Source organism: Entelurus aequoreus, linkage group LG01, assembly GCF_033978785.1.
Source record: "Entelurus aequoreus isolate RoL-2023_Sb linkage group LG01, RoL_Eaeq_v1.1, whole genome shotgun sequence".
NCBI classification, from domain to species: domain Eukaryota; kingdom Metazoa; phylum Chordata; class Actinopteri; order Syngnathiformes; family Syngnathidae; genus Entelurus; species Entelurus aequoreus.
Genome location: NC_084731.1, coordinates 67,313,516 through 67,335,574, shown reverse-complemented (window position 1 = coordinate 67,335,574; position 22,059 = coordinate 67,313,516). Strand labels below are relative to the sequence as shown.

Genomic DNA, 22,059 nt, shown 5'->3' with positions numbered 1-22,059 from the left:
AAACAAATAATTAATTATGGAACTACTAAATTATTAGTTTGTAAACCTCTAATAAGAAATTCTAGTTGGCAAAAAGTAACTAAAATAAATAGAAAAATATATAATTTTTATTTAATAAATAAATCTTTGAAGGCTGCCTCATACAACACAAATGGAAAATGGGAGGACTTTTTTGACAGCCCGTTGCCATGGGATGCCATATTCAAACTAATCTATAAAACCACTATCGATGTGCAAAATCATTATTTTCAAATTAAAATTATTTATAACTTCTTACCCACAGGGAAAATGTTAAAATTATGGAATATGACAGAGTCAGATGATTGCCGATTTTGTTGTCAGGAGCCTGAATCCACCCTGCATTTGTTTTGGTATTGTCATATTGTGTCTTTGTTTTGGGTGGAAGTTGAAAAAATGTGTTTAAAGGCCTACTGAAACCCACTACTACCGACCACGCAGTCTGATAGTTTATATATCAATGATGAAATCTTAACATTATAACACATGCCAATACGGCCGGGTTAACTTATAAAGTGACATTTTAAATTTGCCGCTAAACTTCCGGTTCGAAACGCCTCTGAGGATGACGTATGCGCGTGACGTGGCCCGGCGAACACGGGTATGCCTTCCACATTGAAGCCAATACGAAAAAGCTCTGTTTTCATTTCATAATTCCACAGTATTCTGGACATCTGTGTTCGTGAATCTGTTGCAATCATGTTCATTGCATTATGGAGAAGGAAGCTGAGCAAGCAAAGAAGAAAGTTGTCGGTGCGAAATGGACGTATTTTTCGAACGTAGTCAGCAACAACAGTACACAGCCGGCGCTTCTTTGTTTACATTCCCGAAAGATGCAGTCAAGATGGAAGAACTCGGATAACAGAGACTCTAACCAGGAGGACTTTTGACTTCGATACACAGACGCCTGTAGAGAACTGGGACAACACAGACTCTTACCAGGATTACTTTGATTTGGATGACAAAGACGCAGACGTGCTACTGTGAGTATGCAGCTTTGGCTTCTAAACATTTGATCGCTTGACCGTATGTGCGCAACTTTTTTTTGCGTATGTACGTAACTTTTTTAAAATATATAAGCTTTATGAACCTTGGGTTAGGTGAACGGTCTTTTGGGCTGAGTGATTGTGTGTGTTGATCAGGTGTTTGAATTGTATTGGCGTGTTCTATGGAGCTAGGAGCTAGCAGAGGAGCTAGGAGCTAGCGTAACAAACACGCAGGTGTTTTTATGCAGGATTAATTTGTGGCATATTAAATATAAGCCTGGTTGTGTTGTGGCTAATAGAGTATATATATGTCTTGTGTTTATTTACTGTTGTAGTCATTCCCAGCTGAATATCAGGTCACCCCCGGCTCTCACAGCATCTTCCCTATCTGAATAGCTTCAACTCCCCACTAGTCCTTCACTTGCACTTTACTCATCCACAAATCTTTCATCCTCGCTCAAATTAATGGGGAAATTGTCGCTTTCTCGGTCCGAATCTCTCTCACTTCATGCGGCCATCATTGTAAACAATAGGGAACTTTGCGTATATGTTCAACTGACTACGTCACGCTACTTCCGGTAGGGGCAAGCCTTTTTTTTATCAGATACCAAAAGTTGCAATCTTTATCGTCGTTCTATACTAAATCCTTTCAGCAAAAATATGGCAATATCGCGAAATGATCAAGTATGACACATAGAATAGATCTGCTATCCCCGTTTAAATAAAAAAAATTCATTTCAGTAGGCCTTTAAAGCAATGTCCAAACATAAACCAGTTTAAAAAGAAGTATAAGTACATGGTATTCCAGAGGTACAGAGATGAAGAAGGGCTTTGATATTGGGTTGTTTGTGTTACAGAAGAGTGTGGGGCTGCCCATTGAGGCAGTGGTGTTGTTGTGGTGGCATCATACCATTTCCATGATCACTAGTGGTAATGATGTGGCTATGTATGTGTGTGGTGTGCATATGTATGTACATACAACTATGATGTATGTACAGTATATACAAGTTCATTAAGTTTGTACATTGAGTGAATAGGTAGTTCTAGCTCAGAGTAATTTATGATTTAAAGAAAAGGGGTGGGATTAAATAAGTGTAAACTTCTTCTCACTCCTTTTCAAATATGTAAAAAAAAAGAAAGAAAAAAGAAAAAAAAAAGAAAAAGAAAGTCCAATGCTCATTTGTTTTTGTTTTTTATTCTCCATTGTTTTTCATTTTGTTATAATGGCTGTTAAGGCTATAGCACTGTATTGGATCAGGCTTGCTCTTGTTTTTATGCATATTTGAAATAAAAATATATCAATCAATCAATCAAAAACTAATTGTGTTCTGTGAGATGGTTTTACTGCAGGCTGGTAACAGCGATCGCTCTGAAGGAGGGTCATAGAAGGAATTTTTGCCTCGTATAAAAACATTGAGGTTTTTGCCTCTATCTGTGGTAGAGATTAGTGGTCTAAATCAGAAATTGTTTTGGTCCAGGGTCTTAAGACCCTGGAAGGCGGGTATGTAGTAGAATTTCTGACCTTTGACCTATATTGCATGTCTACTAAGAATGTACGCTCATTTAATTTCTCTTCTATTCTGGGCCAGTGGGACAAAAGTGAATATTAAGTCGTGCCAACCTGTCTACAGAATGTGTTGACTGTCTAAAGGATTCGAGTTGTTATGGAACAGATAGGGATAACCAAAAGACATTGACGCATTAGATAACAAACAATGACGCACAAGAGACATATAAAAAATGGCAGAAGACCGGAACTCGACAGTGATTTTGGCTTGTGTGTGTCTTGTTTACTCCGGAGTAACATGTGGTCTATCTGCACGGCCAACTTAATTCAACCTGCTCTTCTGATAATGGGTAAATAAATTTGTTGTACTGAACTACTTTTGTTGCCTGTTTAAGCTTCGGACAATCCACAACAGTATTTTGTAATTTATTTTCAAATATTTGAGAATAGAGACCAGCCTCGAACAACACATACAAATGCATAGCCCAAGTTGATCTGCCCACCTCCCGTAAAACACTCTCCTCTTCAATATCTCCCCACCCCCGCCCTCACTTGTCTCACCTCAAACACATGCTCATCGTGCTCCTTATCTAGAGTCGGCCTGAAGGGAAGCAAGGAGGATTCCTTCTCTCTGCCTTCCACCCCAAGGCCATCCCCAGTGCAAGCACTTTGTCATGAGATGATTAGAAAAGCAAAGAGTACAATATGGAACATTAGCTATATGTAATATGACTATTAAAATTAATAAGTAACACAAAATATGGATATATGAAGATATATATATATATCCTTCAATACATACATATTTTTTTTGCCTTTTGATTCAGGACCCTTTGGGACTGTGTGTCAAGGGGTGGCACTTTCCTGACTTCTGCTGTGCTTTTTTGTAAATGTCTGGATCTGCCTCCCGGGAGTCTTTTGGCCATGGAGACCAGCTGCTGGGTCTCTGCCACACCAGAGTCCGTTTGGAGAGACTGGAGGAGATGCAGATGAAGAGACAGGACTGCAGAGTTTGGAGAGACTGGAGGAGATGTGGATGAAGAGACAGGACTGCAGAGTTTGGAGAGACTGGAGGAGATGTGAATGAAGAGACAGGACTGCAGAGTTTGGAGAGACGAAATGTGGATGAAGAGACAGGACTGCAGAGTTTGGAGAGACTGGAGGAGATGTGGATGAAGAGACAGGACTGCAGAGTTTGGAGAGACTGGAGGAGATGTTGATGAAAAGACAGGACTGCGGAGTTTGGAGAGACTGGAGGAGATGTGGATGAAGAGACAGGACAGCGGAGTTTGGAGAGACTGGAGGAGATGTGGATGAAGAGACAGGACAGCAGAGTTTGGAGAGACTGGAGGAGATGTGGATGAAGAGACAGGACAGCAGAGTTTGGAGAGACTGAAGGAGATGTGGATGAAGAGACAGGACTGCAGAGTTTGGAGAGACTGGATGAGATGTGGATGAACAGACAGTACTGCAGAGTTTAGAGAGACTGGATGAGATGTGGATGAAGAGACAGGACAGCGGAGTTTGGAGAGACTGGATGAGATGTGGATGAAGAGACAGGACTGCAGAGTTTGGAGAGACTGGAGGAGATGTGGATGAAGAGACAGGGCTGCAGAGTTTGTAAAGACTGGAGGAGATGTGGATGGAGAGACTGGATGAGATGTGGATGAAGAGACAGGACAGCAGAGTTTGGAGAGACTGGAGGAGATGTGAATGAAGAAACAGGACAGCAGAGTTTGGAGAGACTGGGTGAGATGTGGATGAAGAGACAGGACAGCGGAGTTTGGAGAGACTGGAGGAGATGTGGATGAAGAGACAGGACAGCAGAGTTTGGAGAGACTGGAGGAGATGTGGATGAAGAGACAGGGCTGCAGTTTGTAAAGACTGGAGGAGATGTGGATGAGGAGACAGGACAGCAGAGTTTGGAGAGACTGGATGAGATGTGGTCTCGGTCTCCTTAGACGCATCCTCTCTCATCCATGCAGAGTGGAAACTGGCCGAGAGTTAGTGGGCGGCCGAGGGTGGAGTCGACTCTCTTGGTTGCTTTGCTGGGTCTGCTCCTGTTTCTGGCCATGCTCCCCCCACCCCAGCAGAAGGCGTGGAACACTGCAGAGGCCACCACAGTATATATATAGTTGTTTTTTTTTACTTTTGTACCTGTATGTAGAAGTGGCTGGTTGAATCAGCTCTGCTCTTTTAATGTCCTTTGTGTTCTTTGATGTTTCTTACACACATGTTTGTGTTCTATGGCTATGAGGTTTATTTTCCTTGGCCTCTGTCTGGTTTAGACTGAATTTCCCCCCCCCCCCCCCCCCAGGGTTTACCTGTTTATCACCTTTTTTGTAAGGGGCACCGGAAGTTGGAAGACCCGTCAGCGATCCTGTTCTGTCTCCCTGTAATGTTTGTCTGCTCTTGAATGGGATTGTGCTGAAAATCTTAATTTCCCCTCGGGGATTATCAAAGTGTTTATGATTCTGATATATTTGTACATATCCTATTTTGTTGTTGTTGTTGTCTTATCCCCGTCTTGTCCCCACAATATCAGTCTTCCTTTTTTTCTGTTTTTTATGCACTCCTGCTCTGGTTCGGCTGTGCCAAACATTAGTATAAATGCATTTAATAAAGTCTAAGGCAACAATCCAACACTTGTCTTTTCTAAAGAAAATGTATACAGCAGATATAGATCATCTACATCAGGGGTCTCAAACTCAATTTACTTGGGGGCCACTGGATGCAGAAACTGGGTGAGGCTGGGCCGCGAGAAAAAAATTATTTAAAAAAATCTAACATGCACTTTTTAATGAATTCACCTTCTGTGAATGGCTTTCCCGCCCTAGCAACCATCTCAGTCACCATGTAGCTAGCTTTGACTGCTGCATCGCTCTTTTCGCTTGCTTTCTTGAAGAAACCTTGTTGCCTCAGTAGACTGGTTTTAAAATTTACAACCCGGTTCACTCTCTCATCTCCCTGGTATTTTGCATACTCCTCAGCATGTCTAGTTGTATAATGATGTTTCAAATTGTATTCCTTGTGCACCACAACTTTCTCTGTGCAAATAAGACACGTCGGTGTGCCCCTGTGCTCAACAAAGAAATATTGCATTTCCCACTTTTCCTGGAATTGTCTTTGCTCATCAGTAACCTTTCTCTTCACTGCAGGCTTTGAAAAAGACATGTTTGGGGTTGTGGAATATATTTGTATTTAGCCAACGCACGGAGAATAATGTTATTTCCGCAACGTGTGTCGTTCCGCTTTTCCTCCCTACAGCAACACGGCGGTCGGCGGAAAGTACCGGGATCGCGAGCGCAAAAAAGTGACGGCGTCATATAAAAATATATGTAGTGTTCATCCTGTGAGGCAATGCAAATTAATAAATAAAAAAACAAATAACGGTTTGAATTGGTCCCGGTTATCAGGGACTTTATTACTGACGGACAGGTGTCGCGGTGTGACTGCAGCCAGGCATGTAAGAAAACCGTCATCTCCATGGCAACGTTTCTGTCGCTTTCACTAACGCAGGGGTATTTTGGACCAAAAATAACAAAAATCGTCTCTGTCTGAAGCCAACGGGAGGGGGGAGGGGGGGGGGATTGGTTGCTGTGGAGTTTACAGTTACGGTAGCATAATTAGCCCCGAACGGGAGAGAGAGAGACTGCCGAAACTCGGTACCCCTCCCGTAAATCTCCCAGGGCAACCATTCAACCAACTTTCACCCGTACAGCAATGTTGAGAGCGTACCGGCCCAGTCACATGTATGCAGCCTCTGCAGTTACTCGCAAGATACTGCAAGACATACTTGGTCAACAGCCATACAGGTCACACTGAGGGTGACCGTATAAACAACTTTATCATTGTTACAAATATGCGCCACACTGAATCCACACCAAACAAGAATGACAAACACATTTCGGGAGAACAGCCGCACCGTAACACAACATAAACACAACAGAACAAATACCCAGAATCCTTTGCAGACTCTTCCGGGCTATGGAGATTGGAGGGGGGGGGTGTATATTCTAGCCCGGAAGAGTTAGGGCTGCAAAGGATTCTGGGTATTTGTTCTGTTGTGTTTATGTTGTGTTCACGGTGTGGATGTTCTCCCGAAATGTGTTTGTCATTCTTGTTTGGTGTGGGGTCACAGTCTGGCGCATATTTGTAACAATGTTAAATTGTTTATACGGCCACCCTCAGTGTGACCTGTATGGCTGTTGACCAAGTATGTCTTGCAGTCACTTACGTGTGTCTGCAGAATCCGCATATACAGTATTATGTGACATGGCTGACACGCTGTTTGTATGGTGAGAAAGCTGACGCAACGACAGGTTGTAGAGGACACTAGAGGCAGTGCCATCACGGCACGCCCATAAAAATATTGTCTTGGAGAAATTGGGGAGAATGGTTGCCCCGGGAGATTTATGGGAGGGGCACTGAAATTCGGGAGTCTCCCGGGAAAACCTGGAGGGTTGGCAAGTATGCTCGCGGGCCGCACTAACATTAAACTTTCATATTAAGGTGGGGGCCGCAAAATAACGTCTTGCGGGCCGCAATTGGGCCGCGTTTCTGAAACCCCTGATCTACATCAACTATATGATTTGCCTGAGTGGTTGGACAGGACCAAAAAATAAATACATAATAAAAAATGTGTGACCATGGTTGTTGACTTTTTGTGCTTGTTGATTTTTTTTTTTCTTCGCCATGACTCGGGAAGGTTGTTTGGATTGGTTCATATTAGTAAATGCTGTGCTCACTTCAAACTTACTCATGTTGTCCCCAGGACAAATGGACAAGTATCAGACCACCAGATATCAGACACCTTTACCTTATACGGTCAATGTCTCCATTATCAGCACCAGTGAGTTGAGAAAAACATCACACTTGTTATGGGACAGTGATAATCCTTTGCAAATAATTGTGTTTAAATCATATTTTTTTATTGGCCCGTTGCAAACATTTCTGATTGTTGAGAAATAATGCTACTGATGTGTGTAAGTGTCAAACACATGATCTAGGCACTTTGAAAATGACTTGAAATAAAACATGTCTTGCTAGCATTTTACTTGAAATTGCATCGCACCCGTCCTACGTCTTGAATGGGCCGTGATGTGCTCCACACTTGCACTCCGTAATCCCAGTGTCACTTTACCCACTGACTTCCACAAGTCCTGTGCAAGCTACTTCCAATGCAACATCATATATTAGGACTTTTAGAAGAAATAAACAGTACTGATTATTCTTCTTTTGAGGAAAAAAGAATTTGCCATCTAAATGACAACATTTTAGTGCCATATAAATAGGTATGTGAATGAAGATGAAACAGAATGACATCACCTCTTTCCTGGGTCATAAAACTGGGGGCAGGATTCAAGATGACATCATTAGTGCAGAGTGTCACCAGGAGGGGGCAGAAGTGGCTCGTCTTTAAGTGAGTCCATGAGACAAAGAGTCCTCATGACCCCTCCCCCACTGAGTCCAATCATTGGCATGGATCTGATGTGATGGATCATTTGAGGAAGATCAAGTAGAAGGCTATGAGCAGACAGGAAAGTGCTACAGCAATATGGAGCCGTGTCCCGATGACTGCCGCTACAAAGAAGAAGAGAAACATGATGTACCATAAAACTGATATGGATATACTACTCATATCTCATTTCATGCTTTTAATCTCTTTTTTTGGCAAAATTCCTACATACAACTTTACTTCTAAACAAAAATATTATTTATCATATTTTTTTTAATATTCACTCTTTTGAAGGCTTTTTGATCAGATAATGTTACATGTTCAAACTAGTAAAATAACTACAAAAAAAGATATATTATATTCAAATTTAATTATTGGTAGTATGGGTTTTATGGACACAACTGACTCCAATTACATTAAAACTTCATAATATCAATGATCTTAAATCCAAACAGGAGATACAACAACTCTTAAGATTTTAATGAGCATAAAAATTTAGGTTTTTTTTTTTAAACTTGTTTCTTACTTAGTTTATCATTTTAATCGCTTTTTGATCAGACAATGTTAGTGAATTAACTACAAATAAAATATATAACATTCGATTTTCCAAACAGGACATAAAAGTCCTTAAAATTTTTGATGGGCATCAACATATTTTTATATAAAAATATCATGTGCATTTTTTTCTTAATTTACCCTTTTAAATGCCTTTTGATCAGACATTAGACTTAGACTTCCTTTTTATTTTTTAAAGTTTACTCCACACCGGCATGTCTACATACAACAACCTAAACGAGGCTACAGCGCATGCTCTACACTACTGTGGCATGCTGGGTAATGGAGTTCTTATGTTACCTGGCTCATAACATCACTATATATCTGCCCGAGGCCATCTAGAAGGCCTTACTGACAACAACGCGTGATCCGATTGGCTATCGCAACTGTCTGTCACTGTATGTCCTCGTTCACTTACAGTGCACTGTATGTGTTCACTTACAGTGCACTGTATGTGTCACTGTATGTCCTCGTTCACTTACAGTGCACTGTATGTGTTCACTTACAGTGCACTGTATGTGTCACTGTATGTCTTCGTTCACTTACAGTGCACTGTATGTGTCACTGTATGTCCTCGTTCACTTACAGTGCACTGTATGTGTCACTGTATGTCCTCGTTCACTTACAGTGCACTGTATGTGTCACTGTATGTCCTCGTTCACTTACAGTGCACTGTATGTGTTCACTTACAGTGCACTGTATGTGTCACTGTATGTCTTTGTTCACTTACAGTGCACTGTATGTGTCACTGTATGTCCTCGTTCACTTACAGTGCACTGTATGTGTTCACTTACAGTGCACTGTATATGTTCACTTACAGTGCACTGTATGTGTCACTGTATGTCCTCGTTCACTTACAGTGCACGGACGCCCGCATTGCTGAATCTGAAGGCTTCTGGCAGATTTGGTACAGCATGGCAACATAAGCTAGCTGAATTCTGATTGGATACAAACCAAAAGTAAAAACAACAGCGCTGGAAGGAGCATAATATGCCATGAGGAAAATAGGAATACTTTGACATATTCAGGGAAAGTAAATTAAAAATAACTTTTATCTTTAATTATGATGATGATTTCTGGTTATGTTAGGCCCTGCTGGCACACCACTGCACCCCTGCATTTGTGTCAGATAATGCACAACTTCTCCCAGAAAATTGTTGAAATGGCAAATGCTTTGGTGTTCTCATGTTTATTTATTTTGTTTGCATTGGAACAACATGTATTATTTATATTTTATTTTTACATTTATGTTATCAAATGTTTTATACTATTTTTTTAAAATGGTGTTAATTTTGAGTTATTCTCCAGTGTGGACGCCTCAAAGGTGCCGTTTTTCCTCAAATCCTCAGTGCCAACTTTTGTTATTGTCAACAGTGGTGTGTGGGTGTTTTCTTTTCTTCTTTTTTTGTGTACACAACTTTGTGTTTGCCACATGCCTGTGTATGAAAAGTGCTATATAAATAAAGTTTGATTTGATTTAACACACACACACACACACACACACACACACACACACACACACACACACACACACACACACACACACACACACACACACACACACACACACACACACACACACACACATTGCAGAATATAACCTGACAATATATGAATAAGATGATCTGTGCTATATATATTTAGTAAACATTTTGCATGTGAGATGGAGGCATGCCTACCTTTGTAGAAAACTCCCCAGATCCCTTTCTTCTCTGACAGCAGCCAGCCGTTGAGGCGAGGAACCTTTTTAAAGTATGCACATGTGCAGACCAAGAGCAGCCCAAACACCAGGACCCCATCGAAGGAGTAGACTAGGGACAAGGAGCAGAAGACTTTCTTAACATATCCTCAAGTTTGTTAGATCCTGGTGTAATATTGTCACCAACACCAGGAAAGTTACAATGAACATCAGAGTACCGTAGTCGTGTCCATGTTAGATCCTGGTGTAATATTGTCACCAACACCAGGAAAGTTACAATGAACATCAGAAGAGTCGTGTCCATGTTAGATCCTGGTGTAATATTGTCACCAACACCAGGAAAGTTACAATGAACATCAGAGTAGTCGTGTCCATGTTAGATCCTAGTGTAATATTGTCACCAACACCAGGAAAGTTACAATGAACATCAGAGTAGTCGTGTCCATGTTAGATCCTGGTGTAATATTGTCACCAACACCAGGAAAGTTAGAATGAACATCATAGTCGTGTCCATGTTAGATCCTGGTGTAATATTGTCACCAACACCAGGAATGTTACAATGAACAGAGTAGTCGTGTCCATGTTAGATCCTGGAGTAATATTGTCACCAACACCAGGAAAGTTACAATTAATCAATGAACATCAGAGTAGTCGTGTCCATGTTAGATCCTGGTGTAATATTGTCACCAACACCAGGAAAGTTAGAATGAACATCATAGTCGTGTCCATGTTAGATCCTGGTGTAATATTGTCACCAACACCAGGAATGTTACAATGAACAGAGTAGTCGTGTCCATGTTAGATCCTGGTGTAATATTTTCACCAACACCAGGAAAGTTACAATTAACCAATGAACATCAGAGTAGTCGTGTCCATGTTATATCCTGGAGTAATATTGTCACCAACACCAGGAAAGTTACAATTAATCAATGAACATCAGAGTAGTCGTGTCCATGTTAGATCCTGGTGTAATATTGTCACCAACACCAGGAAAGTTAGAATGAACATCAGAGTAGTCGTGTCCATGTTAGATCCTGGTGTAATATTGTCACCAACACCAGGAAAGTTACAATTAATCAATGAACATCAGAGTAGTCGTGTCCATGTTAGATACTGGTGTAATATTGTCACCAACACCAGGAAAGTTACAATTAATCAATGAACATCAGAGTAGTCGTGTCCATGTTAGATACTGGTGTAATATTGTCACCAACAACAGGAAAGTTCCAATTAATCAATGAACATCAGAGTAGTTGTGTCCATGTTAGATCCTGGTGTAATATTATCACCAACACCAGGAAAGTTACAATTAACATCAGAGTAGTCGTGTCCATGTTAGATCCTGGTGTAATATTGTCACCAACACCAGGAAAGTTCCAATTAATCAATGAACATCGGAGTAGTCGTGTCCATGTTAAATCCTGGTGTAATATTGTCACCAACACCAGGAAAGTTACAATTAATCAATGAACATCAGAGTAGTCGTGTCCATGTTAGATCCTGGTGTAATATTGTCACCAAAACCAGGAAAGTTCCAATTATTCAATGAACATCAGAGTAGTCGTGTCCATGTTAGATCCTGGTGTAATATTGTCACCAACACCAGGAAATTTACAATTAATCAATGAACATCAGAGCAGTCATGTCCATGTTAGATCCTGGTGTAATATTGTCACCAACACCAGGAAAGTTGCAATTAATCAATGCACATCAGTCGTGTCCATGTTAGATCCTGGTGTAATATTGTCACCAACACCAGGAAAGTTCCAATTAATCAATGAACATCAGAGTAGTCGTGTCCATGTTAGATCCTGGTGTAATATGGTCACAAACACCAGGAAAATTACAATTAATCAATGAACATCAGAGCAGTCGTGCCCATGTTAGATCCTGGTGTAATATTCTCACCAACACCTGGAAAGTTCCAATTATTCAATGAACATCAGAGTAGTCGTGTCCATGTTAGATCCTGGTGTAATATTGTCACCAACACCAAGAAAGTTCCAATTAATCAATGAACATCGGAGTAGTCGTGTCCATGTTAGATCCTGGTGTAATATTGTCACCAACACCAGGAAAGTTACAATTAATCAATGAACATCAGAGCAGTCTTGTCCATGTTAGATCCTGGTGTAATATTGTCACCAACACCAGGAAAGTTACAACTAATCAATGAACATCAGAGCAGTCGTGTCCATGTTAGATCCCGGTGTAATATTGTCACCAACACCAGGAAAGTTCCAATTAATCAATGAACATCAGAGTAGTTGTGTCCATGTTAGATCCTGGTGTAATATTGTCACCAACACCAGGAAAGTTACAATTAATCAATGAACATCAGAGCAGCCGTGTCCATGTTATATCCTGGTGTAATATTGTCACCAACACCAGGAAGGTTACAATTAATCAATGAACATCAGAGCAGTCGTGTCCATGTTAGATCCTGGTGTAATATGGTCACAAACACCAGGAAAGTTCCAATTAATCAATGAACATCAGAGTAGTCGTGTCCATGTTAGATCCTGGTGTAATATTGTCACCAACACCAAGAAAGTTCCAATTAATCAATGAACATCGGAGTAGTCGTGTCCATGTTAGATCCTGGTGTAATATTGTCACCAACACCAGGAATGTTACAGTTAATCAATGAACATCAGAGCAGTCGTGTCCGTGATAGATCCCGGTGTAATATTGTCACCAACACCAGGAAAGTTCCAATTAATCAATGAACATCAGAGCAGTCGTGTCCATGTTAGATCCTGGTGTAATATTGTCACCAACACCAGGAAAGTTACAATTAATCAATGAACATCAGAGCAGTCGTGTCCATGTTAAATCCTGGTGTAATACGGTCACTAACACCAGGAAAGTTACAATGAACATCAGAGTAGACGTGTCCATGTTAGATCCTGGTGTAATATTGTCACCAACACCAGGAAAGTTCCAATTAATCAATGAACATCAGAGTAGTCGTGTCCATGTTAGATCCTGGTGTAATATTGTCACCAAAACCAGGAATGTTCCAATTATTCAATGAACATCAGAGTAGTCGTGTCCATGTTAGATCCTGGTGTAATATTGTCACCAACACCAGGAAATTTACAATCAATCAATGAACATCAGAGCAGTCATGTCCATGTTAGATCCTGGTGTAATATTGTCACCAACACCAGGAAAGTTACAATTAATCAATGAACATCAGAGTAGTCGTGTCCATGTTAGATCCTGGTGTAATATTGTCACCAACAACAGGAAAGTTCCAATTAATCAATGAACATCAGAGTAGTTGTGTCCATGTTAGATCCTGGTGTAATATTGTCACCAACACCAGGAAAGTTACAATTAACATCAGAGTAGTCGTGTCAATGTTAGATCCTGGTGTAATATTGTCACCAACACCAGGAAAGTTCCAATTAATCAATGAACATCGGAGTAGTCGTGTCCATGTTAAATCCTGGTGTAATATTGTCACCAACACCAGAAAAGTTACAATTAATCAATGAACATCAGAGCAGTCGTGTCCATGTTAGATCCTGGTGTAACATTGTCACCAACACCAGAAAAGTTACAATTAATCAATGAACATCAGAGCAGTCGTGTCCATGTTAGATCCTGGTGTAATATTGTCACCAACACCAGGAAAGTTCCAAATTAATCAATGAACATCAGAGTAGTCGTGTCCATGTTAAATCCTGGTGTAATATTGTCACCAACACCAAGAAAGTTCCAAATTAATCAATGAACATCCGAGTAGTCGTGTCCATGTTAGATACTGGTGTAATATTGTCACCCACACCAGGAAAGTTACAATGAACATCAGAGTAGTCATGTCCATGTTAGATCCTGGTGTAATATTGTCACCAACACCAGGAAAGTTCCAATTAATCAATGAACATCAGAGTAGTCGTGTCCATGTTAGATCCTGGTGTAATATTGTCACCAAAACCAGGAATGTTCCAATTATTCAATGAACATCAGAGTAGTCGTGTCCATGTTAGATCCTGGTGTAATATTGTCACCAACACCAGGAAATTTACAATCAATCAATGAACATCAGAGCAGCCGTGTCCATGTTAGATCCTGGTGTAATATTGTCACCAACACCAGGAAGGTTACAATGAATCAATGAACATCAGAGCAGTCGTGTCCATGTTAGATCCTGGTTTAATATTGTCACCAACACCAGGAAAGTTACAATTAATCAATGAACATCAGAGTAGTCGTGTCCATGTTAGATCCTGGTGTAATATTGTCACCAACACCAGGAAAGTTACAATTAATCAATGAACATCAGAGCAGCCGTGTCCATGTTAGATCCTGGTGTAATATTGTCACCAACACCAGGAAGGTTACAATGAATCAATGAACATCAGAGCAGTCGTGTCCATGTTAGATCCTGGTTTAATATTGTCACCAACACCAGGAAAGTTACAATTAATCAATGAACATCAGAGTAGTCGTGTCCATGTTAGATCCTGGTGTAATATGGTCACAAACACCAGGAAAGTTACAATTAATCAATGAACATCAGAGCAGTCGTGTCCATGTTAAATCCTGGTGTAATATTGTCACCAACACCAAGAAAGTTCCAAATTAATCAATGAACATCCGAGTAGTCGTGTCCATGTTAGATACTGGTGTAATATTGTCACCCACACCAGGAAAGTTACAATGAACATCAGAGTAGTCATGTCCATGTTAGATCCTGGTGTAATATTGTCACCAACACCAGGAAAGTTCCAATTAATCAATGAACATCAGAGTAGTCGTGTCCATGTTAGATCCTGGTGTAATATTGTCACCAAAACCAGGAATGTTCCAATTATTCAATGAACATCAGAGTAGTCGTGTCCATGTTAGATCCTGGTGTAATATTGTCACCAACACCAGGAAAGTTACAATTAATCAATGAACATCAGAGCAGCCGTGTCCATGTTAGATCCTGGTGTAATATTGTCACCAACACCAGGAAGGTTACAATGAATCAATGAACATCAGAGCAGTCGTGTCCATGTTAGATCCTGGTTTAATATTGTCACCAACACCAGGAAAGTTACAATTAATCAATGAACATCAGAGTAGTCGTGTCCATGTTAGATCCTGGTGTAATATGGTCACAAACACCAGGAAAGTTACAATTAATCAATGAACATCAGAGCAGTCGTGCCCATGTTAGATCCTGGTGTAATATTGTCACCAACACCAGGAAAGTTCCAATTAATCAATGAACATCAGAGTAGTCGTGTCCATGTTAGATCCTGGTGTAATATGGTCACAAACACCAGGAAAGTTACAATTAATCAATGAACATCAGAGCAGTCGTGCCCATGTTAGATCCTGGTGTAATATTGTCACCAACACCTGGAAAGTTCCCATTAATCAATGAACATCAGAGTAGTCATGTCCATGGTAGATCCTGGTGTAATATTGTCACCAACACCAAGAAAGTTCCAATTAATCATTGAACATCGGAGTAGTCGTGTCCATGTTAGATCCTGGTGTAATATTGTCACCAACACCAGGAAAGTTACAATTAATCAATGAACATCAGAGCAGTTGTGTCCATGTTAGATCCCGGTGTAATATTTTCACCGACACCAGGAAAGTTCCAATTAATCAATGAACATCAGAGCAGTCGTGTCCATGTTAGATCCTGGTGTAATATTGTCACCAACACCAGGAAAGTTACAACTAATCAATGAACATCAGAGCAGTCGTGTCCATGTTAGATCCTGGTGTAATATTGTCACCAACGCCAGGAAAGTTCCAATTAATCAATGAACATCAGAGTAGTTGTGTCCATGTTAGATCCTGGTGTAATATTGTCACCAACACCAGGAAAGTTACAATTAATCAATGAACATCAGAGCAGCCGTGTCCATGTTAGATCCTGGTGTAATATTGTCACCAACACCAGGAAGGTTACAATTAATCAATGAACATCAGAGCAGTCGTGTCCATGTTAGATCCTGGTGTAATATGGTCACAAACACCAGGAAAGTTCCAATTAATCAATGAACATCAGAGTAGTCGTGTCCATGTTAGATCCTGGTGTAATATTGTCACCAACACCAAGAAAGTTCCAATTAATCAATGAACATCGGAGTAGTCGTGTCCATGTTAGATCCTGGTGTAATATTGTCACCAACACCAGGAATGTTACAGTTAATCAATGAACATCAGAGCAGTCGTGTCCGTGATAGATCCCGGTGTAATATTGTCACCAACACCAGGAAAGTTCCAATTAATCAATGAACATCAGAGCAGTCGTGTCCATGTTAGATCCTGGTGTAATATTGTCACCAACACCAGGAAAGTTACAATTAATCAATGAACATCAGAGCAGTCGTGTCCATGTTAAATCCTGGTGTAATACGGTCACTAACACCAGGAAAGTTACAATGAACATCAGAGTAGACGTGTCCATGTTAGATCCTGGTGTAATATTGTCACCAACACCAGGAAAGTTACAATGAATATCAGAGTAGTCGTGTCCATGTTAGATCCTGGTGTAATATTGTCACCAACACCAGGAAAGTTACAATTAATCAATAAACATCAGAGCAGCCGTGTCCATGTTAGATCCTGGTGTAATATTGTCACCAGCTCTGGCTTTTGCATGTTGTAGTAGCCCGGGCGTTGCTAGCATGCTGTGTGTTGTGCCTTAGTGTGCATTGTTTACACAACGTGCGGTGCGTACCTCGGTTCAGAGGTCACGGTTCGGTTAATTTTCGGTACAGTAAGAAAACAACAAAATATACATTTTTTGGCTATTTATTTACCAAATGTGTAAACAATGGCTTTATCCTTTTAACATTGGGAACACTATAATAATTCTGCCCACGTTAATAAACATTAAACTGCCTCAAGTTGTTGCTCAGATTAAATAAAAAGACAAAACTTTTCTTCTACATATAAAAAGTGCAACATCAAACAGTTTCAAGACAACTCATCATGCTTAATTTATTACAGCATTTAGGAAGCCTGTAGTTGATTTTTATTATGTAAATGTTATATTTTTATCAATATGTGGTAGCAGGGACCCTGCCATTCAAAACTAGGCTGCTCCTAGTGATTAATGTAACTATAGCTGAAAAAAATAGTACAATAGCAATAGGAGACTACACACACACACACACACAAACACACGCACACACACACAGACTGACAGACACACACACAGACACGCACGCACACGCACCGCAAAATGAGCTAACGTTACGCTAAAAGCTAATTAGTCTTCACCTCAAGCCAGGACTGCGAGCGAGCTGAGTTGCAGTTTAAAGGCCTACTGAAATGAATTTTTTTTATTTAAACGGGGATAGCAGATCCATTCTATGTGTCATACTTGATCATTTTATGATATTGCCATATTTTTGCTGAAAGGATTTAGTAGAGAACATCGACGATAAAGTTCGCAACTTTTGGTCGCTGATAAAAAAAAGCCTTGCCTGTACCGGAAGTATCGTGACGTCGCAGGTTGAAGGGCTTCTCACATTTCCCCATTGTTTCCACCAACAGCTAGAGCGATTCGGACCGAGAAAGCGACTATTACCCCATTAATTTGAGCGAGGATGAAAGATTTGTGGATGAGGAACGTGAGAGTGAAGTACTAGAGTGCAGTGCAGGACGTATCTTTTTTCGCTCTGACTGTAACTTAGGTACAAGGGCTCATTGGATTCCACACTTTCTCCTTTTTCTATTGTGGATCACGGATTTGTATTTTAAACCACCTCGGATGCTATATCCTCTTGAAAATGAGAGTCGAGAACGCGTAATGGACATTCACAGTGACTTTTATCTCCACGACAATACATCGGTGAAGCACTTTAGCTACGGAGCTAACGTGATAGCATCGTGCTTAAATGCAGATAGAAACAAAAGAAATAAGCCCCTGACTGGAAGGATAGACAGAAGATCAACAATACTACTATCAGGAGACACCGAACCAAACACTGGACCTGTAACTACACGGTTAATGCTGTGCCGTCTGTCGAAGCCTAGCAATGCTGTTGCTAACGACGCCATTAAAGCTAACTTAGCTACGGGACCTCGTCAGAGCTATGATAAAAACATTAGCGCTCCACCTACGCCAGCCCTCATCAACACCCGTGCTCACCTGCGTTCCAGCGATCGACGGTGCGACGAAGGACTTCACCCGATCATCCATGCGGTCTGCGGCTAGCGTCGGATATCAACTATCAACTATCCTGGTTGTGTTGCTGCAGCCAGCCGCTATTACACCGATCCCACCTACAGCTTTCTTCTTTGCAGTCTCCATTGTTCATTAAACAAATTGCAAAAGATTCACCTACACAGATGTCCAAAATATTGTGGGATTTTGCGATGAAAACAGAGCTGTTTGTATTGTGCTACAATGTGTCTGAATACTTCCGTTTCAACCATTGACGTCACGCGCAAACGTCATCATACATAGACGTTTTCAACCGAAAGTTCCCCGGGAAATTTAAAATTGCACTTTATAAGTTAACCCGGCCGTATTGGCATGTGTTGCAATGTTAAGATTTCATCATTGATATATAAACTATCAGACTGCGTGGTCGGTAGTAGTGGGTTTCAGTAAGCCTTTAAGTTTATAGAAGGTCAACGGCCTCATAGTGATGGTACTAGTAGTTGACTGGGAGGTGTTTATTTTAATTTGGGGAGAGTACGCTGCCTGATGCTCACCTGCTAAACACCTATCTACTCGACGCTGAAGCACTGACTACATGCGCTCTGAATACGCACTGCTGATTGGCTGTTACCGCTTTGAATACGCACTTCTGATTGGCTGTTACCGCTTTTTGTCTAACCAATCAGATGGTTGTGTGGGTGGGACAATGCTGGGTGCTGAGACAGAGGCAGAAGAAGCAAAGCAGCTTGTTAAGACTTTAGCTTAGAAACTCGTTTGGTACACCCTCCGTACCAAACCGAAACCCCCGTACCGAAACGGTTCAATACAAAACACGTACCGTTACACCCCTACTGTTAACCCTTCCTCACTAATAACAAGTTAACAATTGTTTAATGACACAAGTGGATACTTTTGTCTCTCACCAGCGTACCGTATTTTTCGGACTAGAAGTCGCTCCGGTGTATACGTCGCACCGGCCGAAAATGCACAATAAAGAAGGAAAAAAACATATACACGTCGCACTGGAGTTTAAGTCGCATTTTTGGGGGAAATTTATTTGATAAAATCCAACACCAAGAATAGACATTTGAAAGGCAATTTAAAATAAATAAAGAATAGTGAACAACAGGCTGAATAAGTGTACGTTATATGACTCATAAATTGCCTCTGATATGTGCCGTTTCCTTTCTTTCTGCTGCTCGATCGCCGTTTTCTGCTGCATATTTCACTACGTCCAGCTTGTAATCTGCAGTATATGATTTCCTTTTCGGTGCCATTTTAGTTCAACCCTTCTCAGTTTCTATAAGTTACCGCTAATGTTGAAATAATCCATTTTAATAGCTACGGATGTAGCAGCAGTTAGTATCCCATGACCCACAATGCACTTCTGCCATGACGCACAATGCACTTCTGCCATGACCCTCCCCCGCCGAATTCTTATTGGTTAACGTGTGTGACGATTGCTGATGTGTGTGTGACGATTGCGGACATTTGCTTCGTCTCTTACGCGAATGAGATAAATAATATTATTTGATATTTTATGGTAATCTCCGAAGCAGAGCCTCCAGGTTCTGTAACAGCTTCTTCCCTCAGGCTGTAAGACTCTTGAACGCATCATAATTATCCCCTCAACTCCCCCCAAAATGGATTAACTCGCTGGAATAAAAAAGACAATATAACATACATACATAAAAAGTGCAATATAGTGAAAAAGTGCAATATATTTATCTCTACAGTAACCTATTTATTTATTTATATATGCACCTTATTGCTTTTTTATCCTGCACTACCATGAGCTTATGTAACGAAATGTCGTTCTTATCTGTACTGTAAAGTTCAAATTTGAATGACAATAAAAAGGAAGTCTAAGTCTAATGTGTTCTAGGGCTGCAACTAACGATGAATTTGATAATCGATTAATCTGTCGATTATTACTTCGATTAATTGATTAATAATCGGATAAAAGAGACAAACTACATTTCTATCCTATCCGGTATTTTATTGAAAAAAAACAGCATACTGGCACCATACTTATTTTGATTATTGTTTCTCAGCTGTTTGTAAATGTTGCAGTTTATAAATAAAGGTTTAGTAAAAAAAAAAAAATAAAAAAAAAAAAAATTATTATTATTATTTTTTTTTTTTTAAACTCTGCGCATGCGCATAGCATAGATCCAACGAATCGATGACTAAATTAATCGGCAACTATTTTAATAATCGATTTTAATCAATTAGTTGTTGCAGCCCTAATGTGTTCATAATTTCACACATATACTCGCTCCGGAGTATATGTCGCACCCCTGGCCAAACTATGAAAAAAACTGCGACTTATAATCTGAAAAATACGGTACAGTGATTACTTTTACAATGTTAGGATTGGGTTATGAAGCTGGCCAGGATCTTCAGCTCTCATTGGATCGATCGGTTTGCAGCAGAGTGTGAAGCGACTGGGATGAGAATCGGCACCTCCAAATCTGAGTCCATGGTTCTCGCCCGGAAAAGGGTGGAGTGCCATCTCCGGGTTGGGGAGGAGACCCTACCCCATGTAGAGGAGTTCAAGTACCTGCAAGTCTTGTTCACCAGTGAGGGAAGAGTGGATCGTGAGATCGACAGGCGAATCGGTGCGGCGTCTTCAGTAATGCGGACGCTGTATCGATCCGTTGTGGTGAAGAAGGTGATCTTTGGGTTATGACCGAAAGGACAAGATCACGGGTACAAGCGGCCGAAATGAGTTTCCTCCGCCGGGTGGCAGGGCTCTCCCTTAGAGATAGGGTGAGAAGCTCTGTCATCTGGGGGGAGCTCAAAGTAAAGCCGCTGCTCCTTCACATTGAGAGGAGTCAGATGAGGTGGTTCGGACATCTGGTCAGGATGCAACCGAACGCCTCCCTAGGGAGGTGTTTAGTGCACGTCCGACCGGTAGGAGGCCACGGGGAAGACCCAGGACACCTTGGGAAGACTATGTCTCCCGGCTGGCCTGGGAAAGCCTTGGGATCCCCCGGGAAGAGCTGGACGAAGTGACTGGGGAGAGGAAAGTCTGGGCTTCCCTGCTTAGGCTGCTGCCCCCGCGACCCCACCTCGGATAAGCGGAAGATGGATGGATTGGGTTATGAGTTGTTCCTCCAATCCAATAAAACATATATCTGCATGGGAGTGTTATTGCTTTGTTTAGGCCTACACACATGACAACAACAGTGTTGTTTAATATAAATTTTATTTTGAATAGTCACTGCAATCTAGTCCGCTGCTACGCACTTTAGCCCCAGCAGAAAGTAGTTTTTTCAATCATTTGCTTTGGTGTGCTCTTTGATGCTAAATGACTTTAGCAGTTTGCCTCTCAGCTTTAAAGCGACACGTCTACAGCTCACTTAGCGTTAGCTTCCATCGGCTAACTTCAATGTGTTCGCTCGTGTAGCAATGAACAACACTTACCATTGGTCATATTGCCACTTGCTTTTGTTGTCGTCGTTACGTAACTGTCAAGGTGCGTCAATCAGAAGGTCGTATGGTGACTTTTAGAATATATATAAGAGAATCATCACTGGCCTCACACTTCCGCTTGGGAAAGACTTCTTCTTCTACGGCTTGCGTTTAGTTGTAAAGGACTTATTCTTCTACGGCTTGCGTTTAGTTCGCGTTCACCGCGCTCGGCTGCCACCTGCTGTAATGATGGAGCAACAGCACTCCGTGTTGCTCGATCAGTTC

At 41.0% G+C, this 22,059-nt stretch overlaps 1 protein-coding gene across 1 annotated transcript; it reads right to left on the bottom strand.

Moving 5' to 3' along the window:
- Positions 1 to 7,420: 7,420 nt before the first annotated feature.
- tmem167b (transmembrane protein 167B) lies at positions 7,421 to 21,964 on the bottom strand. The gene is made up of 3 exons (XM_062056992.1): positions 21,787 to 21,964; positions 10,204 to 10,335; positions 7,421 to 8,094 (listed from the first exon to the last, which is right to left on the bottom strand). Exons 1-3 carry the CDS (start codon positions 21,794 to 21,796, stop codon positions 8,012 to 8,014), a joined length of 225 nt encoding a protein of 74 aa, XP_061912976.1. The 5' UTR covers positions 21,797 to 21,964; the 3' UTR covers positions 7,421 to 8,011.
- Positions 21,965 to 22,059: the final 95 nt, after the last annotated feature.